Consider the following 26,661-nt stretch of genomic DNA (forward strand, 5'->3'; position numbering starts at 1 on the left):
AGGAAGCTATGGAACCACGGGGTGGAAGGGGACGTATACAGATGGATTAAACACTGGTTGGCAGGCAGGAGACAGAGGGTTGGAGTGAAGGGTCACTACTCGGGCTGGAGGAAAGTCACGAGCGGAGTTCCGCAGGGGTCTGTACTTGGACCGCTGCTGTTCAATATATTTATAAATGACCTGGAAACGGGGACGAAATGTGAAGTTATAAAATTTGCGGATGACACTAAACTCTGTAGAAGGGTTAGAACTACGGAAGAGTGTGAGGACCTACAAAGGGACCTAAACAAACTGGAGGAGTGGGCGAATAAATGGCAGATGAAATTCAATGTAGGGAAATGCAAGGTCATGCATATAGGGAGAAAAAACCTGATGTTCAGCTACCAAATGGGGGGATTAGTATTAGAGGGAAGTAACCTTGAAAGAGATTTGGGTGTATTGGTGGATACAACAATGAAGTCAACGGCGCAATGCGCAGCAGCCGCGAAGAAGGCAAACAGAATGTTGGGTATTATTAAAAATGGTATTATGACCAGAACAAAAGAAGTCATCCTGCCGTTGTATCGGGCAATGGTGCGCCCGCACCTGGAGTACTGTGTTCAGTATTGGTCACCGTACCTCAAGAAGGATATGGCAATACTTGAGAGGGTCCAGAGAAGAGCGACACGAATGATTAAGGGCATGGAAAACCTTTCATACACTGAAAGACTGGAGAGGCTAGAGCTCTTCTCCTTGGAAAAGCGGAGACTCAGAGGAGACATGATAGAAACCTACAAGATCATGAAGGGCATAGAGAAAGTAGAGAGAGATAGATTCTTCAAATTTTCAAAACATAAAAGAACAAGAGGGCATTCGGAAAAATTGGAAGGGGATAGATTCAAAACAAATGCTAGGAAGTTTTTCTTTACTCAGCGGGTGGTGGATACCTGGAATGCGCTTCCAGAGGACGTAATAGGGCAGAGTACGGTAATGGGGTTTAAGAAAGGATTGGACAATTTTCTGTTGAAAAAGGGGATAGAGGGGTATAGATAGAGGATTGCTGCACAGGTCCTGGACCTGTTGGGCCGCCGCGTGAGCGGACTGCTGGGCGCGATGGACCTCGGGTCTGACCCGGCAGAGGCATTGCTTATGTTCTTATGTTCTTATGTTCTTATGACATATAGTCAGAATATCAGTAAAAAAAAATATTATTGTTCACATGTTGCTGACCAAATATAAATTGGAAGGCAAAAGTTTAATTGGATAGTATAATTGATTTTTGGCTACTGCATCTCTTTATGGTCCAGGTGTCCATCTTACACTCTCCATAACCTCATCTTGTGAAGTCTTATCAGAGAAAAAAATTGCAAGTCTATAGGAACAGAATAATGTGAATTATGTAAGGAGTAGAACAAGACCCAAAAAACAGGCCTCGTACAATTAGATTCCTATCAGCAAAGAAAGAAAGCTCACACCAAAGAAATGCAGGCCCAAATTAATTGTAGTACCAGATTGTAAGAGTGAACAGCATAAGAAAGAAAAAAATAGGCATAAAAATGCTTATGACTCTTATAAAGAGTTAGGTTGCATGAAGCCCAAATGAAGTATTCCATGTCATACATAAAACAGTATGAGATTATAAAAGCAGAAAAATCATAGAACTGGGATTAGAAAAGAGAAAGAAATGCTCTCGTACCAGGCAGAGACAGGAATAGTAGCCTGAAGTAATTGCTCATTAACGGCAAAATCTGAGAATCACAGAAAAACAGGTGGAAAAAGCAGCTTGTTAGTGACTTCAAAGAAAGCATATTTGTTTTTAGCATTCCTGGATAAGTGGTATTTCTGTCTTTTGTTCAACACTGTCATCCTGCTTCTTAGAGCAAGCAAATATCCCAAACCCCTGTACTTAGCCCAACTCAGAGGCTAAGTATTGTCTTGACCAGTGGTCTCAAACTTGTAGCCCGGGGGCCATATGTGGCCCACCAGGCACTATTTTGAGGCCCTCAGTATTATAAAGAATGATTCTTTATGGAAAACTTGTGTTTTAAGTGTCCGGCGATCACGTTCTGGAACGTTGCCCGCCTCACTGCTGTAACCTCACACAAACAATTGTCCTCTCCACTCCACCTCACAATTTGCTTACAGATGCAGGAAAGCGCTTGTGTGAGGTTGCAACAGTGAGGCGGGCAACATTCCAGAACGTAAGGTAACCATTGGAGGCAGTGCAGCTTGTGTGTGTGTTCGGTGCTGAAGGAGGTGAAATCTGAAGGCGGTTGCAGATGCGACCGCCGGACACTACAGTGTCCAATTGCAGCTTAACAAAGGCCTTCAGTTGCTTTGGGACGTTCTGTGTCCATTGGTTTCTATGGCAAGCTATCCCAGATTATCTGCAGTGCTCCCTTGAGTTTTGTGATTGTTTCAGGCTTTGGGTGGAGCTTGTGATAAGCTTCCAACCTTGCTCCTCAGACAAAAGTCCACATCACTGTGATGTCATTAACAGCAATGTTCCCTCTAAGGACCGAGTTAATGTGAGCAAAAATTTATTTTCAAGAGCAAAGGACTGAATTGATGTGAGCAGTTACATTACCCTGATGATATTATACGCACTGTACATTACAAATTAAAAATTACAAATATTTTTTAAAAATGGAAGATAAGATTCTTAATTGAAAGGACTTAAAAAACTTTGCAGTTAGCTTTCAAAAGCCAACACCTCCTTCCCCAGGTCAAGACAGTAAGCTGTTCTGATTTGAGAAGGGAGGTTTTGGTCTATGACAATTGGTCAAAAATGTATTAAAATTAGTTCAATAAAAAAATTTCATCTTAATTCTTTTCAGTGGCTTAGTAAGGGTGGGAAGCACCCGGGATGGTGGTGCCCCCTGCCCTCTTCTCCATCCATTGCTTCTTCCCTGCCCCCCCCCCCATGTCGCACACACACATCCCTTCACTTCCCCCATACCTCTTCAACTTCGCCTGTGCGAGAAGCATTGCCAACCTACTGTCCACACTGGCCTCGGCTCTCCATCTGATGTCACTTCCTGGTTCCGCAATCAGGAAGTGACTTCAGAGGGAGAGCCGAGGCTGGTGCAAGCAGTGAGTTGGAAATGCTGCTCACACCAGTGAGGAGTTAGAGATACAGTGGGAAAGGAAGGTGCGCATGCAGTGGAGGTGGGGCGAAGAAGGAACGAGGGGCAGAGAGAAGAAGAGATGCTAGCACCTGGGGTGGTCCACCCTCTCCACCGCAATTGATTCTATTTACTATTTATATTTATTAACCTTTATAAACACGGGTACCACACTATCCTGAATTAAAAATAATATTCTTTTTTCTGCCTTTATGTTCTGACCATTCATTTCTCTGCCTTCTGCTTTCCTCCATCTTAAGTCTTTTACCAGGATTATTTTTTCTCCTCTTTTTCCTTTTGACTTTCTTCAATTTATTTTTCTACCTCTATGTCCAGAATTAACTCATTTTTACTATCTAGTCTTCAAGTTTCCTCTTTTAATGGTCTAATAGCAGCTTTCCATCTCTTTTCCTTACCCTGGCTCTCCAATTTTACTTCCATTTATTCCTGATCTTTCACTAACTCTCCCCTCTTTCTCTACCCCTCTTTCTTTGTTTGCCCCTATATCTGCCCTTTCTTTCCCCTTCCATCATTATCTCCCTCCTTTCTGTCTCTCACCCCAAATATCTGCTCATTTCTCTCCCCTCTTCCGCCCAGCATCTACCCCTTCTATACAGTGTCTGCTTCCTCTCTCCCTTTCTATCCAGCATCTCCATACTCTCTCTCCATCAGTATCTCCCTCCTGTTTCAAGTTTATTAGGTTTTTATATACTGTCTATTAAGATTATCTAAGTGGATTTTACAATCAGGTACTCAAGCATTTTCCCTATCTGTCCCGGTGGGCTCACAATCGATCTAACGTACCTGGGGCTCTGCAGGACTGAGTGACTTGCCCAGGGTCACAAGGAGCAGTGCAGGGTTTGAACCCACAACCCCAGGGTATTGAGGCTATAGCTTCAACCACTGTGCCACACACTCCTCCCTCCTGTCCCTTCTCTCTTTTGTACAGTCTGCCCCCTATCTCCCCTTTCACTTCCCCATTCCATCATCTCCCTCCTGCCTCTTCCCTCTTCCATCCAGGCTTCAGTCTCCCTTCTTCAATACAGCTTATTTCCCCCTCCCCTTTCCATCCAGCATCTCCCCTCTCTTCTCTGCCATCAATACATAGAAACATAGAAAACGACGGCAGAAAAGGGCCAAAGCCCATCAAGTCTGCCCACACTAATGACCCACCCCCCCTAACTTTACCCTCCTAGATATCCCATAGCCCATCAAGTCTGCCCACTCTGATTGCCCTCCCTCAATTTACCCTCTTAGAGATCCCACATGTGCATCCCATTTTTTCTTAAAATCTGGCACGCTACTGGCCTCGATCACCTGCATTGGAAGTTCATTCCAGTGATCAACCACTCTTTCGGTGAAGAAATACTTCCTGGTGTCGCCATGAAATTTCCGCCCCTGATTTTTAGCAGATGCCCTCTTGTTGCCGAGGGTCCTTTAAGAAAGAAAATTTCATCTTCCTCCTTGATACGACTGGTGATATATTTAAACATCTCAATCATGTCTCCCCTCTCCCTATGTTCTTCGAGAGAGTACAGCAGCAATTTAGTCAGCCTCTCCTCTTTATATCTCTCCCCTTCCAAACAATGTCTGCCCCCTCTCTGCTCCTCACCTTACATAAGCATCTCCCCTTTCACTTCTCCCATTCCATCATCTCTGTACCCCAACATCTGCCCTCTTTCTCCCCTGTTCTATCTAGCATCTTTCTTCCCACTTCTATACTAAATCTACCTCTTTCCCCCTACCCCAAACCATTTCCACCAACTTCTGCCCCTCTTTCCTCTCACTCCACTTCAACCCGTGTCTACCCCTCTCTCCCCCATTTCTTTTCCACCAGTGTCTGCCCCTGCTCTCCCAACCATCCCACATCCATCAGAATCTGCTCCCTCTCTTTCCCCCACCCCACGTCCACCAGCATTTGCCCCTTAGCAGCTCCACTGCTGCTGCCACTTTCTTGAAGCAGCAGGAGCAAACTGAAACAACCTTCCCACACAAATCTGTGGCTGCCGGCTTTGCCCTCCAAAGAAGAAGTAACATTGGAGAGGGCGGGCCAGCATCTGTGGGTATGTATGGGAAGGTCCTGCAGCCAGTGTGTTTCGGTTTGCTTGCTGCTGCTTTGGGAAAGCAGCTGCAGCGGCACAAGATGGAAGAGTGATACCAGAGGGATGCTAGTCTCGACTCCACCGGCTGTGCAGTGGGCCTAAATGGCGGCACAACCTCCTGCTGAAAGGTGTGTGGCTGCACAACTGTGCAGCTTAGAAGGAACATTGATTAACAGTAAGCTGATACCCCCTTTTTCTTTTTTTTTCCAAATAATGGTAATTTTACAGTGCAGACATTTTTGAATATGTGAAAATCACTGACTGGTCATGCTAAAAAAATCTGTAACTTTGCCATGTTTACTGTATATACAGATCTGTGCACCAACCCATTATTGCTAGTGGTTCCTCTGCAGGATATTTATACCTGTAAACTATTAGTCCTGAATGGACAGTATTACTGCTTTTTCTTGAAAAGGTATAGCATGCACAAACAGCACATTCTCAACATCAGAAATCAAAATGTCTTCAGTCAAGCAAAAATCGTGCAGTTGTCAGTGCATTTCTGCTTTCTCATGATCATGCTGTACTTCCCTTAATTTCAGACAAGCGCGAGAGGGGGGGGGGGGGGGGAGCTCCTTCTCTGCAAGTCTTACACTGAGCCAACGTTTCATTCTAAACTACTATGACTCATCCTCACAGTCTCCCAGCAACTTTGTGGTTTTGGATTTCGTGCTTGGTGACTAACTGGATGGATTTTAGAACTTCAGTTTCCACTTTCCTTTAGGGGCTCAGGCTGCTGCTCTTACCACTTGCATTTGAATGTTGTGTTGGTGTGCTTGTCTGGGGAAACCTTGGATCAGCCTGCGCCTCTTCCAAAACCCGAGTTTTAAGCAGACTGGTTCAGGCAGGGCGGGCTGCAGTCCTCAGGGGAAACATTTTATCAAACAGCAAATGAAAGATGCTCCTCAAGGGTCTGGGCTGCTTCTTAACTATGTTCCTCAGAAAGCTAGCAGACAACAGCTGAGAGCAGGGCACTTATCCCTTGCAAGAGAAGCAGGAATGCATAGTGAAAGTGATAAGTGATCCATAATCACATGTATGAATATACAAGTACAGTAGGAGGAGCGAGGTTCATTAGTGACATGGTATGTGTAAAACTAACCTATTTGGAGACAATAGGCTAGATTCACTAAGCAAACCGATTATGTACCGATCGGTTTGCGATCTGATTTCCTTCTGACCCGATTCACTGTCCTGATCATCCTCCAATCTGCGCATGCAAATGAGGGGGAACGGCATGTAAATGTAGACAGGCAGAAATTCACTAACCAAAAAACTGCAACTCCAACTGGGGTGGCCGATCAACAAACAAGCAACTGCTGGGGACCAGTCGTTCACTGCATTCCGACTACCATCTCCTGCTCTCTGCCCCAACTTTCCAGCTCTCTTCTCCTGCTCTCTCTGCCCTGACTTTCCAGCTCTCTGCCCCCATCTCTCCTGCTCTCTCTGCCCCGAGCGCTGCCCTGCTTCTGCCCCGGCCTTCCCCTGCAGTGCGAGCCCATGGTTTTAACCAGTAGGTTTAAAGCGGGTTAAAACCACAGGCTCGCTGGGCTCGCAAAAGTTAAAAAAGTTAAGAGTAAAAAAAAAAGGGTCGCTGCTCTTTAAGCATGCTCAGACCATCTACAAATGGTCTGCGCATGCGTCGGGATCGCTATAGAGCGATCCGGGCGCTCAGTTGGGGGCGTGATTCCGATTGCCCTTATTTGCATGAGGGCGAATCGTGAATCAGCCCCCCGGATACGGATCGGATCTGATCCGTGCCCTCTGCCCCTGAGAAGTCACAAACTGGCTGCAGACCCAAAAGAACATAAAAATGCTATAGATGCGAGGTTTCCAGATTCCAGTATGGTAGTGCAGCCCTTTGCAAAGTTTATGGAGAGACAGCAGCTTCTATAACAAAATCCTGTGACATAAGAAGTCACTTTTGTTAACTGATTCAGTTCCTGATCAAAGTATAGCATACCATTTTCATTTCTTGACAGAAAAGCTTTATGTTACAGAATAAACTTGTACTTCTCAACATTATTTAAGTAAATTCAGAAGTCCATTTTGGAAGCAGTTAATTTCGCTGATGAGGAGTTAAATTGGGCACAGAACTAGGGTTTCTGGAGCCCCTCTCCTCATGGCTGCCACTCCTTCTCCCTGTAGGAATTACCACAGGTTTGCTCTCCAATGCTGCAGGATCTGACCCTCTCCAATGACTTTCTGCCAGAGGGGGTAGGTCCTGAACCACCAGTAGGGAAGGTAAGCATGGTGGTGGTGGTGGGGGGGGGGGGGCTCCATTCCTGCATGACGCTAAGGTCATTTTTTACCACAGCAACAAAATGGTCTATTTTCTATTTTTGGAACTAATGGACATGTGCTAAATGTTGCCATTAGTGACTGACCATGGATAGAATTTAGTGTATGAGCTCTTACCGCCACCCATTTTGTAGGTAGTAAGGGCTCATGTGCTAATCAATCAGTGTGCAGTAATGTAGATGCACTAAATGACTAGTGCAGAACCACCCACTCTGTGCCCCCTCCACAAAAAAAAAAAAAATAATATATATATATATAAAATATATTTGGGGGCCTGATTCTCAAAATGGCATCCCAATTGTAGGCAGCAGTAGGCATCCTTCCGCAGTCTAATGAACATTTTCCTTTTTTTTTTTTAAATTGATGCGATGAAACATCTACAATGTAGGCATCTGACTTGCGCCTAAGGAGGCACCGAAGAATGCCTACAGATGCCTTAGGCCGGCCTAGAAATGGCTTATGCCATAAGTGGCCTTTGAAGTCTGTAGGTATGCCTAGGCGCTTCTGTGGGCAAGAATCAGATGCCTTAAATGTAGGCCTGTGAAACGCTGGCCTACATTTAAGGCATATGTACAAGAAATAGTTGTGATTCTGGGCACAATGCCTACTGGAGACTGACATGTTGTAGGCACCCATTTTGCAGATACCTACCGCAGCAGGTGCCATTTCCAGAATCAGGCCCTTAGTGCATGAGGAGCATGTACAGATTAGTTACTTATTACAGGATGCCTCAGCACATCCAACAGTAAGCCTCGTTAAGCTGTTGTAATTGTGTACCAGCATCAAAGTCTAGTAAAAGGACCCCTTAGTGTGGTATTTCCCTCCTCCTTCCAGGTCAGCCGGGATGGCCCCACAGTCTGAGCAACACCAAGCTAACTCTAGCAATGAAGAGCCCTCTGTCTTCTGCCACCCTCCCGCTGCCTGTCAGAGAGTCTGGAGTCTATACATGGCTCAGCACTGGCACTAGCTTAACTGATACAGAGCCTACGAGTCTATCCGCTCATAAGGTCATGTTGGTAACGCCCCTCTGACACAAATGTGTCAAAGTGGGTGGAGCCAACAGGGTCTTCCCGAGCTCATGGACATGAAGGCTCTTTGTTGAAGTTAGTGCCGGGGCCGGGCCCTGTGTGGAATCCAGATTCCGGGTCAGACAGTGGTAGGATGGCAGAAGGAGGAAGGTTAGAGGAGGAGAATCAATTGACTGGCTGGGGGAGAGGAGAAAGGGAGCGATGTTGGACTGAGGGATGTGGGCAAATGAACAGAGTTGGTAAGGCTGGCTGGATGGATGGGTATGGAGAAATGCTGGACATTGATGAAGGAGAAGGGATATGCTTCTTATAGGATGGAGAGGAAGGGTAGAAAGAGGAGGAAATGCACATGGATGGAGGAAAGGGAAGGGGAACTGAAGAGAAAGGAAGATATGCACATGGATGAAGAGGAAAAGAAAAGAGAGGAAGAAGGTGCACATGGATAAAGTGGAATGGAAGGAAATAGAGAGGAGATGCACAAGGCTGGAAGGGAAAAGGAAAAGGGGAAAAGATTCATGTGGATGGAGGAAGGGAGGGGCATGAACTAGGGACACAGAAGGGAGGGAAGGACTAGAAAGGGAGAATTGTTGGGCACGAGTGAGTGAGAGGGAAAGAGATAGTGCACATGGGGAAAGGAAGAAAGAGGAACATTGTTGGGCAGAGAGAGTGGAGTGAGATAGAGATGCATGGGAAAGAGAAGGATGAGAGGGAGAAATGTTGGGATATGGTCGTGGAGAATGAACAGTGGGTCAGATTAAAAGAGATGCAAGGGAGAGGAATGTTGGACATAGTGGTAGAAGGAATGGAGGGAGAGATGTGGCATATGCTGGAGAGGGGTGATAGAAGGAGAGATGTTGGGCATGGGGCTGGTGGTCAGTGGTGAAAGATGCTGCACATGATCCGGGGGATGAGAAAGGGAGAAATTTATTGAAATGTGCAACCACAGCAACCACCTTTGACACTTATTAGTAAATAAGTCTTATTGTATAAAATTGGAATTTGTGGTAGTTTTAATACTAAACCACACAACAGTACAGAATGCCATAAGCAGTGTGTCTAGAACTTTTTTTAGTTCTGGCTAGAGAATGACACGGGGACAAATTTGTCCCCATAGAAACTCAATTTCCCTATCCCGTCCCCGCAAGTTTTGTTGCTGCCCCTGCCCCATTCCTTTACCACACAAGCCTCAAACACTTCTGATTTTCCTGGGACAGGAAAAGAACTCACGGGGAGGGAAAATGAGTTCCCGCGAGGACGGAGAAAAATTTGTCCCCGTGTCATTCTCTAGTTCTGGCACACTAAATGGAGCAAATGTTTTTTAGCAGCATATAATTGAAATTATAAAATGTGTTAAAAATAAACTAAAATACTTAAGAGTATATTTCTGCCCTACTATTGAAGAAACAATTCAGACAAATGAGGAATTTGTGTTTCAAAAAAGCTAAAGCAGTGGCCACCATTAAGATTATCATGGTGAAGGAGATTGGACACTTTAAAAATGATGATTGTTCCTAAAATTAACTACATTTTGAGCATGCTGCCACTATATTTGAATGTTAATTTCTGTCGTAAAGTGGAAAGTTTACTTATAGCATTTTTATGGAACAATAAGTCTCCATGCATTGCTCTTAAAAAACTTAAGGCTAAAAAAGAGGATGGGGTGTTAATTTTCCTAGTTTCTGGGAATACTGCATACATTGTCAAACTTGTTTCTAGATGTTTTATGGATGTCAATTTTACATCTGATCAACCTAGCTGGATACAGGCTATTGCCTATAATTGGAACAATTATCCCATCAAGTTGTTATTTCTATTCAACAACAAAGTGCTCGGCTGTAAGGATAGATTACTATGTACTGCCTCAATTGCAGTTAAAGCAATAGATTCTGCACTTCCTGTGGCTTGGTCTACTACAACACATGTCTCTATTTGGAACAATGTCAGGTTTAAAATCGAAGATAAAATAATCAGTTGGAAACCATGATAAGAGGCTAATATTTGGACTATCCAGCAATTAAAATATGATAATGAATGGATGACCTTTTCTGAAATACAAGATAAATATCAAGTACCATATAATCAATTTTTTTTAATTGACACAACTCCAACACGGTATGAGGTCCTTTGTCAAAACTTCACAGCTCACTAGCAAGACACCAAGGGCCTCTTCGATCAAACTGCGCTAGCATCGGGAGCAGCGTGGGCCATTCAGCACGGCTCACCGCAGTACAAACTACCGCACTACAAACTGCTAGCGCAGTTTGATCGAAGAGGCCTCAAGTTTTATAGATTATATTAATAAAATATCTTTTAAGGAGCCACATCAACTTGGTACAAAGTGTTGCGTAACAACAAATTCCACAGACCTATGGGGACTGAGTCTAGTGGGCACATAAGCTCAAAATGGTGATAAGCAATGGAAACACGTTTGGTTGTCTGTATACAAAACTTTGAAATCTTCCACCGTTACTCAATCTATGTATATTTTATTTTACATAAAGCAGTATAAACTCCTTATAAACCGAGTAAAATAAGATCTTATGAATCAAATAAGTGTTGGTCTTGTAGAAAGGAGACAGGTACTTTGGTGCATTTACTTTTCCAATGTGATTTATTACAATTCTATTGGCAAAACATTTGGGATTCTATTTGTTCACTGATTAATGTTAAAGAGCAGCTGACCATAAATATCATTCTGTTGGGTCAACTTTCCATAAATACGTCAATTACAGATGAACAGGCTAAACTTGGACGAATATTGCTCAACTTAGCAATTAAAATAATTCATGCATTTTGTTGGGTCAACTTTCTATAAATACGGCAATTACAGATGAACAGGCAAAACTTGGACGAATATTGCTCAGCTTAGCAATTAAAATAATTCTTGCTCACTGGAAAGACTTTTCAAGAGCTGAATACATGGAATGGTGGAATTTAGTAAGTTTAACTGTTAAGTTTGAAAGAGTGTTTGCGGAAAGGAAGGGATGTTTGCCCATTTTTAAAAAAATTTGGAATCCCCTCATCCTCATAAAATATAGTGACATATCATATTTTAAATGATTTTTAAAAAAATCTATGGTAATGTACATCCATGCTCTTAGTCTTCTTGTGTTATTGTATTGTATGTTAGCTTTAGTTTTAACATTATGGGCTCCTTTTACTAAAGTGCGCTAGCGTTTTTAGTGCACGCACAAAATTACCATGTGGTACATTTCTAGAATAACGCCAGCTCAATGCTGGTGTTAAGGTCTAGCGTGTGCGGCAATTTAGGTGGCGCTATTCCGCGCGTTAAGGCTCTAATGCACCTTAGTAAAAGGAGCCCTATATGTATATTGATTTTTGTAATCAAATCTAATTTTGCTAATTGTTTTGGTGATGTTCTGTTCATACTTGAAAATGCTAATAAAAATTTATTGAGCAAAAAAAAAGAAATTATAAAATTGTAAAACCAACAAAAAATTAAATTTAAGAGTTTTTTAAAATTGAATTTAAGTTATGTATATGTATTTGTAACAACGGTGAAACTAACCCCCTCCTTTACTAACGCATAACATGGGTTTTAGCACCGGAAGCAGCGGTAACTGCTCCGATGTGATGGATGTGCTTGTTTTTGAGTGCAAATTAACTCATAATGTGGCCCAATAGTCAACAAGCAAACACACATTTCATCATCCACCATCTGCAGTCATTCTCTTTTTTTTTTTTTTTTTTCCATTTAATTTCTATCAGAGCTGAAAATCCAAGTTCACCTAGATAAGACGATCCAAACAGTAATAAAGCCTTGATTGCTTTGTTGCTCAAGTTAGGATAACTACTGCATTAAAAATAAAACTAAAATCACTTGCTGTTCGTTTTCAAGGACCAACCACATCAAAGAATGATGCTTTTCTGAGCGGTTGAATCCTTAGGCACAGAGACGCTCATAATATTGACAGACTGGACGTACGTCATCTATTCTAGTGTATACTTATGAAGTGAACTTTTTATAAAGAAAAATCTGGAATCTCTCATGGCACACACAGTTTGAGAGACACTGCTTTACAGTTTCTTCCTTCTCTAACTTTGATTAAATAAACCGTATAACTAATGGGTTCATGGAATATGCAAACACACCTCTCAAAACCAGTAACCATTCAGAGATCCTATTTAAAAAAAAGTGTAACGAAATGCTAAAACCAGCAGAAAGAGGAAAAATGAATACATACAGCCAAAAGGCTTTGAAGAACACCGAAAAGATTTTCTGCATTGTGCTTCAAACTCAAACCTTAGCACATCATTCTATTTAAAAGGAACTTCCCCCCCCCCCCCAAAAAAAAAAAAAAAAACACCAAAAAAATTTGAGCAGAAAAGTTAGTGTCAGGTTAATATGTGGAAAATTAAGATGGAGCAGATAAATTAGGTGTTCATTAAGAAAACTCCAGCCAGTCCAAAAGCAATCAGTGTTAGTTGCTCCTAAAGCGACGATTTAAACACGCACACCTTACTACGTCTATTCTACTCTCCACCCTCTTCCCTCTATTGCCGGGGACAGCAACAGGAAGTGAGGTAGACACGTGTAGTCCCGGGATCCCTGAGCGTTCGAGCTCCAGTTTCAGGAACTGACAGAAACCAAACCGGCTCTCTCATGTATGTATTCCATGACCATTAAAAGGAAACAAAAGAGCTCTCTCTGAAGCTAAGGCAGTCTCAACCCACCCCCGCTTTTCAGTTTCATGTTCTTGCTAGAGTCACTGCCTTAAAATATTTCTTGCTTGTATCGGGAAAGTTTGTTTGGGGCTGGAAACGGAAACTTGAGCCCCGTTTCAGTTTTGCAACGTGGGTGATTGTAACACGTGTTGCTGTTTTTCTTTTAGCATTACTGTCCCTTCATATAGAAGAGGAGCGATGCCGCTGAAGAAAGCTGGTAAGAATAAGCTTCCTAGCCCCCCTGCCTGAAGGATTAGTGCTGAAAAGACACTGGCGGGGAAAAAAAAAGTGGAGGTTAGGCAGGTTCTTTACCAAGGGGGATTTTGCATTAATAATAGCTAGGTAATGTGTCTTTGCTTCTTATAAACAGATTCCTAAATGATCTGCCCATTTTTGCTGGGAGGCAGGGCTGGAACAGAGCTGAGATCCATTCCAACCACCCCAGATAGGAATTAAAAGCTAGTTCTGTCCCTAGAAATGCTAATCTAGAGATTTTTTTTCTCCTTGGGAGCTGAACACTTTACCCCTCCCCAAATCATCAAAAAGCAGCAAATAGGCCAGCAAATGCCTTCCTTATTACAGGGTTCTCTTCTGGTCTGCTCTTTTTCACTTCCCAATCTTTTTCCTTTCTTCTGCTTATGTAGGCAAATCTTAGAAGATTGTTCCTCCTTCCCCCAACAGCAGCGGTGACTTCTGCCTTTCTCCCAGCATGAGGCGTGTTTAGACTAGCTGATCCTGAACAAAAAGGTAGTTATGCTCTTTCCCCCTGTTAAGAGGGGGCTTTTCTAGCAGTAGGGGGAGTCGGATACTTTATGGGAGAGAGAAGAGCTTGTCTTTTTCCTAGGATACAAGGTGCCCTACCCCTATCACTTAGATTTGGTTATTCACTTGGGTTTCTCACTAGCTACTTCCCTAAGGCTTGCTCTTCCTCAGAGCCTCCCTCCCTGCTTATCTGTTTGTTTGTTTTTTGTTTTTTAATCCCCCCTCTTCCTCTCTGCTAAGGATTCTTTCTTTCTTTTGTTTTTGTGTATGTGTGGGTTAATTAAAAAAACCTCTGATTGTGGGGAGGGTTTTTTTTTTCTTTTCTACCTGGAGTCCAAACTATTGTCTGTCAAACCAGAGGCATTGCTGTTTAAGGGGCTTGCTACCAAAGTACCCCGAACAGTAATCCCGTCGGGATCAGCCCTAGAGAGAAATTTAGGGAACTGGGCACCATCATCAGCCAACACTTGCCAAGTCCTGGGTGGAATTCCTGTGAACCCCAGGACATGAGACATAATATTTTTGCATTTACCACCCAGGGTGTTACAATTGCCCCTGCACAGACTTTTTCTGTTTCTTCAGGCTCAGAGGAGTCCAAACATGTTGCAGCAGCCTGGGAAGTCAACACAGAGTTCAGCTACTGAACATATAACTGTTTCACTTACTTCTGGAAAGTTCCTTCTTGGATAATTTATAGTTGTCACTTGCGGAATTCAAACCCCTGCTGGGAATGTCCTTATTCCAAAGGACCCTGAAGAGACTACACCCGAAGGGTGTTTTCATTCCTGACCCAAGAAGGCTCAGTGACGACCCCAAAGGGACTGTTACATTGATCCTAGCATAGGCCACAATTATCCTGATGACTCGGCATAGGCATGCTGAGAAGTTTCTTGAGACTGTTGTACCCAGCATGAAGAAAGCCAAAGTTGAATCGGGGGGCCCCTGGGAAAGCTGGAACAAGTGCTAGTATGAGCAACTTAGCTATTCTGTGAGAGGCCTCAGGAATTTTGGCTATCCCAGGAGAAACATAAACGTCTGTTGTCAAGCATCCTAGAAAGATGGGACTAGGACTAGAGAATGACACGAGGACAAAATTTTCCCTGTCCCCGCAGGAACTCATTTTCCCGTTCCGCTCCTGCAAGTTCTTTTCCTGTTCCTGCCCCATTCCTGCAAGCTCCATCCTCATCTGCACAAGCCTCAAACACTTTAAAATCATACGTGTTCGAGGCTTATGCAGTTAAGGCAGAGCTTACAGGAATGGGATAACGACAGCGACAAAACTCACAGGGACGGGATGGGGACAGATTTATCCCTGTATCATTCTCTGACCAGGACCTGCCTGGTCCAACTTCTAGCTGTGGCAAAGGACTTCATTAATTGGACCAAGAGGGAAAAGTGTTGTCGAGGGCACCCAGTTGAGTGCTGGGGACCCCATTCAAGACACTGATGCATTTGTGACCACAGGCAGAGTACTGGCACCTGGTGTCTACCAGATCTGTGATTCTGTAGATTGGTGGGCAGATGGGGGAACACTCTGCCCAGCACATGTGCTCTCCTTGTGAGCAACTTTATGAATACAGTGGTGCCTCACACAACGAATTAATTGGTTCCAGGAGCAAGTTTGTTATGCGAAAAGTTCGTTATGTGAAACGCGTTTTCCCATAACAATACATGTAAAAAAAAATAATTCGTTCTGTAGCATAAAATATGCTAAGATGACATAAAAAAAGATAAATTTTTTGTTATTATTTTTATTTAGATACATCTAAAAACATAATTGTTTTTTAAAACAACACACATTTTTTAAATTTAAAGACAGACTAAGTAGAGTCTAATTTTACAGTGAGAGAGGGCAGAGTCTCAGCGGCAAAAACTGGGACTTAACTGTTCATTTTTTTTTCTAGCATCGGGGAAGCGGCGAGAGTAGCTCCGCCCCCCCAACGCATCAGCAGTAGGCGCCGGGCCCCTGCGAGCCGACGGTCCGCCACTGCACAGGGAGCCAGGCGGAGAGAGGGCAGTTAAGCGCAGTGCCTGCGCGGAAGGATGCAGCTCGGGCGACTTCGTTGTGTGAAACGAAGTTCGTTGTAGGAAGCAAGACATGAAGTTCGTTGTGCGCAGCGTTCGCTGTGCGAGGCGTTCGTTATGCGAGGCACCACTGTATTTGTTTTCACTGTTGGGAGTAGCAGATACGTCCTTCAGGCTCACAAAAATACAGGCCCCCTTTTATCAAGCCACATTAGGGTTTTTTTATCGCTGGCTGCTGTGGTAAAAGCTACGACGCTCATAGAATTCCTATGAGCGTTGGAGCTTTTACCGCAGCGACTTGCGATAAAAAGAAACCCTAATGCAGCTTCATAAAAGGGGGGGCCACAATGAATTATCCCTCCCTACCTTTTTTTGCTTTTTCCATTCCTTCACTGGTATCACTTTTTCATGGATGTCTTCCGCCCATTTGTTTAAATCAGGGGTGTCCAACCTTTTGGCTTCCTTGGGCCGCATTGGCCGAAAAAAATGTTTCTGGGGGCCGCACAAATGTGCAAACACTGCAGCAAAACAGAACAGGGAGCTGGCAAGACGGTAAACACTCGGGGGCAGCAGAGGAAAACACTGCATCGCCTTCGACCGGAGCCGCATAAAATACTTCATGGGGCCACAGGTTGGACACCCCTGGTTTAAATGGTCCTTTTACTTAGATATTTCTGGGCCAGTTGTATGTGTAGGGTAGAGAAAGTGGCCCTCTCTTACAGAGAGGGCATGGATGGCAGTTATGACTGTCACTTTTTTGTGTGTGTGTGGTATTTTGGGTAGCAAGTGTGGCTTTTGCTCCAAAGCTTGCTTTAAAATAGGCTGCGTGTTGCTGGCTGCAATTTAAGGAACATGCAAAAACCAAACTTGCTCTGTCATGAGAAGCACTCAGTGGATATTCATTTTAGAAATGAGAACCTTTTTTTTTTTTCTTTTCTTAGTCTTTTGGCAAGTTTCAGTTTCACATTTCCTTGCCAGAACTGCTGTCTCAAGATATTGCTTGCTTTTGGCAGGGAAATCTTTTGGCTGGGGCCGGAAATTGAAATTTGAAGACTTATTTCAATTTTGCAGCAAGGGTGATGGAAACGTGTTGCTGATTCTCTTCTTTTCTTAGTATTGGCTTAAAAGAAGTGATGCCACCGAAAAAAGCTGGTAAGAGTAAGCTTCCAATTAAACTGCCTGAAGGCTTGGTGCTGGAAGATTCAGAGGGGACAAAGTGGAGGCTGGAAACCTTCTTAGCCGAAGGAGGCTTTGGATTAATATATTTAGGTAAGGTAATTGTTCTGCTTATAAACAGATTCATGAACGGCCTGCATGCCTTTTCATTTTTGTGTTGGAGTAATGTTTTACAATCAGTAATTACAAGTGGTGTCTGCAACTGTCTAGTTAGGCTGGAGGTTTGCTGTTTTGGCAGAGCCCTAAAGAGCAGGGATGGTGAACTGTGGCTTCTGGCAGCACTTCAGGGTGACCGCAATACGCAAAGTCTAAATATGTGGAAATCTATGATAAATCATCCTTGTGTATATCTATTTTATTCCATTCCAGGGCTTTATCCTTCTTATATCACATTAGATCAGTGTATCGCAAACTGTGCCACGGTGAAATTCCGGGTGTGGCATGAGATGCTGGTGAGGTGGAGAGGTGCTGGCTGACTGCCTACAGGGTGTGCCTCTCAGGGCGAGAGGCACATACTGTAGGCAGTCAGCCGGTGCCGGCACTTCTCCTTGCCAGCACTTCCTCACTGGCAGCTCAGGGCCCTGTCTGGAGGACCTTAGCACATATGCGGACGTCAGCGTGATGACTTCACGCATGCCCATGATGTCATCATGTTGATGTCCGCACATTTTACGGATGCCCTCCAGTCACGGCACAGGGTTTAGTGTATCGCGGTTTCCAGAAGTTTGTGAGACACTGCATTAGATTCAAAGTAGGTTACAAAAAAAGATTTTTTTTAAAAAAAGGTTAAGAATTAGTTTTGTACAGTATATGAATGAAATCTCGCTTCTTAATGTCTTCTTGAGAAGATGATTCTCAGCATAAAAAAAAACAGGTGTGACTCGCCTATTCTGGTTTAGATCCAGCAGGGTATTTTGCAAATCTGTAAGCCCTAAAATTCGACCTCTAGGTTTGAGCAAAGGTGCTGCTGATTTAGATGGATCATAAATTAGTAATTTTCCTATTAGATTTGTTATGTTAGATTTTTGAAAATGAAAGTGTGATCCTGCTTTCTTGGCTCATTTGTGTGAAACTGTACATCTTAGACGTTGGTTAAGGTGTCAAGTGCGACTGGCTCAGTTTAATGTTTACATGTCTAAAAACCCCTTCCATCCTTAACAAAACTTGATTTCTTTGAGCATATGAGAGGATGCTGAAAGTTCTCAACCCAACCAACTTCCTGAGCACTGTTTTGCCACTGTAGGTGAAAAATGTTAGTTTTTGTTTGCAAAGTTCCAATTTGGGCAGCTTGAATATCGGCTGAAACAATTGCTGAGACACTATAGATATCTTAAGGAACGTGTTGGGTGTATAATCCTCTTGCAGCTGGGAATGCAGAAACTGTCAGCCAAGTGGGTGTCCAAATGTTTGAATGCTGATGAAAAACATCAAGTGGACACTTCCAGTTGATTTTGCAGAATTTTCAGCAAGCTGGTGCCAACTTTTTTTTGTAACAACTGCTACAGCACTATGATTCTGAGATAAAACAACAAGGAGGCATTGAAAGAAAAAAAGGAGAGGGAAGCTGCGGAGTTCTTTTTGCAAGATAGGCACGTTGGATCTCTCGGAGAGAGAAAGAAATGATGGTTACTGTGGATGGGCAGACTAGATGGGCCTTTGGCCTTTATCTGCCATCATGTTTCAATGTACCTACTAACAAGGTTGGCAAAATGATGAATGTTTTAACGCAGTTGGGGTTTCAGTGCAGACCATCCACCCTACTCACCGGATCTTGCTTCATCTGATTATTTTCTGTTTCCAAACCTTAAAAAGAGTTTGAAAGGGTGACGATTTTCGAGTAGTTTCGGAGGCGATTGTAGCAGCGGAGCAGTATTTCGGTGACCAGACATCAGAGTACTTTTTTTTGGGGGGGAAAGGTTACAGAAACTTCAGACACGCTGTGCCAAGTGTGTTGAACATAGTGGTGAATATGTGGAATAACTTGTATGTCAACAACAAAGAATTCAACAAAACTGCAGTGAAATATCAAGTCGGAAGACAAAAGAAAAAACTGCAGTGATGATGTACAAGATACCAAGTCTTTAATGAAAAGTCATAAACAATATGTATAAAAATATAAACATAAAACAGTTTGTATCCAAAAGGATTGATGACCCCGGACCTGACAAGGTACATGTTTCGAAGAAACACTCCTTCCTCAGGGGTCCGAGTGTGAGTTAATACAAAATAACCTGATGGATAACAACTGGATAAAAACTGGAATCAGCAGTAAACAGCTGCATTTTTTTTTTTTGTCTTTGAATAACTTGTAAGTTTCATGGTGCCACATCGTTCCCTTCTTGTTGGGCTGAGAACTTTTGTTTAATGCTTGAAAAGTAATGTTTACGTGTTTCTTCATATGTTTAGGAGGGATGTGCCTAGGAAAAACTTTTTACTTTCCCTATTTTTGGATATTTTATTTTTTTTTTCCCACATATTGAGGCTAATACAGACTTTTTAAATTCACATTAATATTATTTCATGCCTGTTAATTGTGAAGTAAATGTATAATAATTTTTTTTTAATTGCTCATTAAAGGCTTCTTTTACTAAGGTGCATTAGGGCTTAAAGCGCAAAATAACGTGTGCTAAATTGCCGCACGAGTGCTAGACCTTAATGCCAGCATTGAGCTGGTATTATTCTAGAAACGTACCACGCGCTAAAAATGCTAGCGTACCTTAGTAAAAGGAGCCTTAAAAGTTTTAAGACATAGTGAATGCACATTCTTGTGGTCTTCAGAACTTCAGATGCTATCATCTTTAGGTAATATTTTCATGTGCCATGAATTATCTACTGCAGTATTTGTGTTTTGCTCCACTATATGTAGAAAAGAGGGGTCATCAAATAAATTGTATTAAGTTAGTTGAACAGAAGGCATCGCTACATCACCTATTTATAACTTGTTTGAACTTTATTTATCCCAGGACAAGCAGGCATGATATTCTCACATATGGGTGACGTCATCTACGGAGCCCCAGCGCGGACAGCTTTTCAAGCAAACTTGATTGAAGTTTCAAGTTTGCACACTGCACCACGCATGTGCTAGCCTTCTCGCCCACTAGAGGGCGCATCCCCACCTCGTGGTCCTCAGTTCAATTTCATCTGCGGAGCCAGAAGCCCTGTGGAAAATTGTGCTCGTGTTTGCCTTCTGTCGCCGCGGCTGTGTACGGATTTTCGACGCGGTCGCTGCGTTTTCTACTGTTTCTTTCCTTGTTTTCTTCGTTTTTCAAAAAAAAAAAAAAAAAAAAAAAAAGAAGCCTAGATACCTAACTATACCAAGGCTGCTGACAGCTTGCCTCTGCCCTTTCCCAGCCTGGTTCACATTTTTCTTTCAGTGACTCCATATAGTTCTAATGCTGACTTTACTTCTTCTCTTTGGCCTCAGTTGCTGTTGCCCTCGTTCTTCCCTCCGTCTCGGTCAGTATTAGGACCCACTACTACAGACCTAAGTCCTTACATCACTGCTTCTGCTCTATGGAGACATAGGTGGTAGGGTATAAGGCTTTTATTGGTCATTCAGATCAGTAGGAAGTTTTAAGAGAATGAAAAGTAGAAAAGAAAGAGTATGGGGGGGGGGGGGCAAAGAGAGAATGAAGCAGATTAATAGGAAAGGAAGAGAGGGGGACATGGGTGAGTTCAAGGAAGGGATGAAGAAGCATGCAGTTTTAATGTGTCTGAAATCCAATGTGTAGAAAATCAGTTTAGTATATGTTAACCTATGGATTAATGCACATGCAATGTTTTAATGCTGGCAGGATTGGTTATTGCTTGTCCAAACCTTTTATTAAATTAAAATGAAACAAAAAAATCCAAAAGAAAAATCTGAAAAGGAACCAAAATTTTTTTTTCACCGTATACATCCCTGGTATTTCAGAGACAGAGCAGGAAACTGGAAGGAAGGGGAAAGAGAAACTACTGTAGGTGGGAAAATAGCAGTAAACAGGAAGTGAGGGAGAAGATAACAAGAAAAACAGGTTGGAGTTAAGAAGTAAAAAAAAAAAAATTGGAGCATTAGAGCCAGGCTGTTATAAAAGATGGGTAATGAGAATAAACTCAGTACCTCTTTCACTCCTTTTGTTTTCTATTTTTTTTTCTCTGACATATCAAGCAACAAAGTACTGAGGAAGCCTTCACATAGTTAGAAAAGCTCAGTTTCCAAAGTGATTTCTATGAGCCAAAAAAACAAAGAACTTTCCCTTATGTAAATTAATGTCTGAAACCTAAATTCACCTAAATGTCCACTTTGGGCTAGATTCACTAACCTCTTTTCCGTGTCCGATCCGTGCCCAATTGCATGCAGACTAACAAATTCATTTAAGGCCTGCATGCAAATGGGGGCGATCGTTGGCACGCCCCCCACCAACCACACGGATCGCTGGAGAGCGATCCTTGAGCATGCGCAGACTATCTTCCTAGATTGTAGATGGTCTGTCATGCGCTAGTGGTTCTTTGTGCCTGTTTTTTTTTTTTAACTTCACGAGCCCGTGGTTTTAACCCGCTTTTAAACTCGCAGGTTAAAACCACAAGCTCATACTGCGGGGAAGGGCTGGAAAGTCGGGGCTGAGAGCAGGGCAGCCAGAGCAGGAGAATCGGGGCAGAGAGCAGGGTTTTAGAACAAGTGACTGGTCCTCACCAGTCGCTAGTTTTTTTGATCGGCCAGCCAGTCAGTGAATCACGTCCTTCCTGCTTTGCATACTGGTTCCCCTCATTTGTATGCACAGATCTTTATTGGATCGGAGGAGAGGTTAATGAATTGGGTTGGAGGGAAATCGGGTCGCAAAAGGCCGCAAAAGGCTCACAAACCGATCGGTACACGATCGGTTTGCTTAGTGAATCTAGCCCTTTATTCCTTCACAACACGCGGACTTGCTGAACCAAGAGAAAATGTATCTTGTAGCAAGGAGAAGGAAAAGTCTGCACATAGGTTGCATTTTCAAATCTATCTGTGCACTTTTCTACCAAATTCTACTTGGAGGAAAAAGCAACGATGTTCAGAATGCCTGTCCGATAAGCCTGCATCCATGATTGTGATGGTGTTGATGACAACTTTAACGTTCCTTGGCCTCATCACTAACACCTATTCCGCATTATGTCTCTGTCTTGTCATATTAGGTGCACTTTGGACAGAATTTTTGTAATTTTTCTACTTACGTAGGATTGTTGTATCTTTGCAAGATGTCTGAAATTGTTTAGGCATAGGAGCTATAGATGTTTCTTAGCAGGTTGGATTTTTTTGTTCTTTTATCAACAGTTGACCCTTTATAATGTTAATTTTTCTTTGTTCGTAGAAGATAGCATGAGTTGTCTTAAATCTGTAGAACTGTTCTAAATGTAAAACATAATTTGTGCAACCGAATGTCATTGCAACACTGTGCACAAGAGTTGTGGCAGCTCGAGTAATGTAGAAAATTGAGCTGGGACTTAAGACATGAAGTATTTTAGACAAGGTTCTGCTAAATGCGGAGCCTTTAAAATATTATGATATGCAGACGTGTACATGTTTTTACTGGCATGTCCAATGGGAGCAGCAATTTCTTAAAATGCTGCATGTGGGAGAAGGTACTCTGATCTCTCCCAATTATGCATGGGAGCAGCTTTTCAAAATTGCTTTAGTTGACAGCCAGGCAAGACCCACCTTCCATCCTGGCTCTTATCATGGGTTATTGATAGTCCAGAGAGAGCAGGAGTAATCCCCATTCGCTCCTGCTCCATTTGGGCTGGGTTCAAAATGTTGCCAGCTGAACCCTAGTAGTAGTAACGTGAGACTACCTCTAAGGAGTCTGCGCTATTTTGAACCTGGGCCCAAATGGGGCATGAGTGAATTATGATTGCTCCTGTTCACAGTAGACTACTGGGTACCCCTCCCCCCAGTTAGAGCCAGGGGAGAGGGGTGGTCTTGATGTTGGGAGCTGATGGAATTGGCCTGTGCACCTTCCCCTTTAGACTGGCACTGGCAGGTGTAAAGGCTGATGTCCCAAAGCCTTTGGTCAACACACACACAATTTTGCAAAATGAGGAATATATGTCTACATATTCAGCCTGCCCAAGCCACACTTTACTCACCCCACCATTCCTCCTTGAAATCGCTGCATCCTAGGTTCTACCAATGTAAACAGTATTTCAGAACTGCTGCTTGCATGTGTATGTAATGTAATATGTAAATGCTGCTTTTTGTGAGTCTAAATACTTCTAAAGTGATCCCCCATAGTGTGATTTGAGTTACTGGGGGGATGCTTTTGCTTAGGCCTGGATTCTGAATGTCTGTCTTGGTACATAGTATCTGTAGTCTTGTATCTTCAGTTTGTTGAAATCAACACTACAAGTACATTAGAACATAAGAATAGCCCAGTAGCCCATTCTCACGGTGGTCAATCCAGGTCACTAGTACTTGGTCAAAACCCAAGGTGTAGCAATATTCATGCTACCGATACAGGTCAAGCAGTGGCTTCCCCCTTGTCTTTCTCAATAACAGACTATGGACTTTTCCTCCAGGAACTTGTCCAAACCTTTCTTAAAACCAGCTACTCTATCTGCTATTTCACCAATGCTGAGTTAATCTTTACAGTAATAAATCAGGTTGGATCACATTCATACTCTTCTCAAAAATTTGCGGCCTCTTTTACAAAGCCGCACTAACGGCCCAGAAGCCCATAGAGATTTAAAGGGCTTCGAGGCTGTTGCCGCGCGGCAGCTGCTAGCGCGGCTTTGTAAAAGAGGCCGTTAGTGTGCTGGTTTTGGAGTCTAGAACACATTATTCTCTCCTCACTGACTGAAAATTGTAGAAAATCATAGACATAATGAGTAGTGAAATTCTAGCTGGCATTTACTACTTGCATACTTGGATTTCATAGGCACTAGGGTGACACAATTTCCCAATATACTATACTGTAGCTGGCTTAAAATAAACTTTAAGAGGACTTGGATTAGATTCTAAGTTTGATGTTTTGGTTTTGCAGCTTTCCCTCAGGATGGCAAGCCAGTAGGAGGAGATCCAGTACATGTGATTAAAGTGGTAATGTGTATCCTCTATAATAAAACCCTAACCCGCGCATGCGCAGTTGAATAGTATGATCCCTGCCGCTGTGATTTGTGCTTCCGTGCCGTGTTCCATGTTCCGTTTTCCGTTTGTGGCTTGTGTGGCGTGCTTCGGCTTGCGGCGGTGAGAGCAACGGAAGGAGAGTGTCCTTCGAGGTGCTGCGAGGTGTCCAGCTGCTACTGCTGCACAGGGAAGTGGAGGGGGAGAGGGGAAAAGGGGCTGCTTTGGGGGGAGGGGTGTGCTGGGGGGGCAGGCAGCAATCTTGAATTGCTCAGGGGGCCAGAGAGAGATAGGCAAGGGGCCAGGGAGACAGACAGACAGTGGCCAAGGAGCGAGAAAGACAGACACATCTATTCTAGCATCTGTTAATGTAATGGGCTTAAAAGACAAGTACTGTATAAAAACTTTGAAAAAAAAAAGGGTTAACCATAGGTTTTAAATAAAAATAACATTTTTTAATGCACTGACTAAAAGATCAACACTACTTCTATGTTTTTCTGAATTTCCTCTGTTTTGGTACTGGTTACATCATTCCACTGCTTGTAGCTGGGAGTCTTTTCCCACTTATCTGACAGACTTTAGGGAGAGCATATAAGCTGTAGGGCATGAATCGCCCTGAAAATTGACCATACCAGAATACCTGCAAATTCTAAAGGAAAGGGTGACACATGTAAGGAAATTGTTACAAAGCTTAAATCATGTGTCCAGCCTCTGGTGTTGGCGTTGATTTTTGTAAGGGCATACAATGTGTAGACCCTGAAGTTAGAGGCAATATCTACTGTGAATTTTGAGGCAGTGTGATTTGTTTTGTTTTTCCTAACTGCATGATTTTTTTTAGGAATATCATGAAAATGGAACACTATTTACTGAACTGAAATTTTACCAAAGAGCAGCAAAGCCAGAGAACAGTAAGTACCTCCTCCTGAGTGCATTAATTGTGCATTAATTGCATAAGTAGGATTTTTAAAACTATTTTATGAGTATCTGGCTGACGTTAAAGAGGATGAACTAAAATACAAAGAGGAAATTTAGTATATGCGATAAAATGATATGTAAGGGCAACCCCTGGTAAATCGGAAGATTGCTCACCTAAAATATTTCTTGATTTCGTCCCTGGTCCTGAATCAGTATCTAAATGGTTCACAAAAAGAAAAATAGGGTTGTCTCAAGGCAATCCATTGCCTGAGGCGAGGGATGAGATGCCATGTCCCCCCATTCCCCTCCACTGTCGACTCCCTCCTCAGAGCTTACAGTTGGGGAGAAAAGTAGAGCAATAAACTACAAACTGCCAGGAGCCAAGCAATTAAGTTTCTCCCAAAATCATGAAAATACATAAAAACCATATTATATGACTATAAAGCCAAAGTTGAATGACCTTAACTTTATTCTGTGCCCTCTCTGGTCACTGTAGAGGGGAGGTGCGGTTCTGAAGCTTTTTCCTCCATATTATTTATTTTATAGGTAGATTACAGCTGAAACACTGATACTATGTCATACCCTAATGGAGTCAAGACTCCACACACAAATGCCTCATTCATCCACAGAGATTGAACTTTCTGGTGCTGGCGGCCGTTAGGACCTAGCTGCACGTCTCTTGAGGCCTGGGGTAAGGACCACAAGTACTCGCAGAGAAGTCAATTGTGTGTAAATTATACAGGGTATAATTTATTCATTCAGACTATTCCTGATTAACCAATAAAACTTTTCCAACAAGAGGTACAGAGAAGAATTAGAATGTTTCACTTTACAAACTCTACAAACTCATACAAACTCTAGTGTCAAAATCAGTGTTAGCAACAGAAACTCCCTCCACTATCAGACAGTCTGTGATGTAGAACAAAATCCTGCAAATGAGCATTCATGCTCAAAACATGCTGAACTTCGGATGTTTCATTTAGACTGGTTTAAGCCAGTCTAAATGAAATATTTTGGGGGTTTTGTTTTTTGCTGCTAATGCAGAGGCTTTCGGCCACAGCTTTACTGTGCATGGAAGCAGTGACCAAAAATTTTATGCTAATCAAAATGAACCTAAAATTGAATCTTCAAATACTACCAGGATGGATTCTATGCTGTGTACCCTCTCTGAATTCTGATAGAACATAGTCTAACCTAGAAATCCCCAATTTGATCACACACACTTATCCATAAATGTAGGCAATCAGTATTGATTAATGACTGATCTATAATTAACACAGAGCATTGGGTGATGATCTGTCCCCTTCAAGATAGGTATTATAACTGATATTCTTGCAGTCTAAAGGAACTATACTTCCTTTCAAAGAGGAGTAAATTAAAGCAGTCAGCAATTCCAAACCAGGTACACCTGACCCTCTAACAATAGCACAAAGGATAATTCTCTCTCAATTGGAGTCATGATCACTCCTGCATTCCTGACATCTTTC

The 26,661-nt window shown here is 42.8% G+C and overlaps 1 protein-coding gene across 5 annotated transcripts in view; it reads left to right on the plus strand.

Moving 5' to 3' along the window:
- The first annotated feature begins 12,984 nt into the window (after positions 1–12,984).
- VRK2 (VRK serine/threonine kinase 2) overlaps positions 12,985–26,661 on the plus strand; it is a 162,901-nt gene continuing 149,224 nt past the window's right edge. Inside the window, exons 1-6 of one of the 5 annotated variants that reach the window (XM_033936303.1) lie at positions 12,987–13,161; positions 13,389–13,438; positions 13,866–13,968; positions 17,123–17,277; positions 24,180–24,235; positions 25,098–25,167. In XM_033936303.1, coding sequence (XP_033792194.1) covers positions 17,142–17,277; positions 24,180–24,235; positions 25,098–25,167 — 262 coding nt within the window. In that variant the 5' untranslated portion in view covers positions 12,987–13,161; positions 13,389–13,438; positions 13,866–13,968; positions 17,123–17,141. Of the gene's footprint in view, positions 13,162–13,388; positions 13,439–13,865; positions 13,969–17,122; positions 17,278–24,179; positions 24,236–25,097; positions 25,168–26,661 lie in introns of all 5 variants that reach the window. The other 4 variants (XM_033936306.1, XM_033936305.1, XM_033936302.1 and 1 more) reach the window with 4 other exon arrangements.

This window comes from Geotrypetes seraphini, chromosome 3, assembly GCF_902459505.1.
Source record: "Geotrypetes seraphini chromosome 3, aGeoSer1.1, whole genome shotgun sequence".
Lineage (NCBI taxonomy): Eukaryota > Metazoa > Chordata > Amphibia > Gymnophiona > Dermophiidae > Geotrypetes > Geotrypetes seraphini.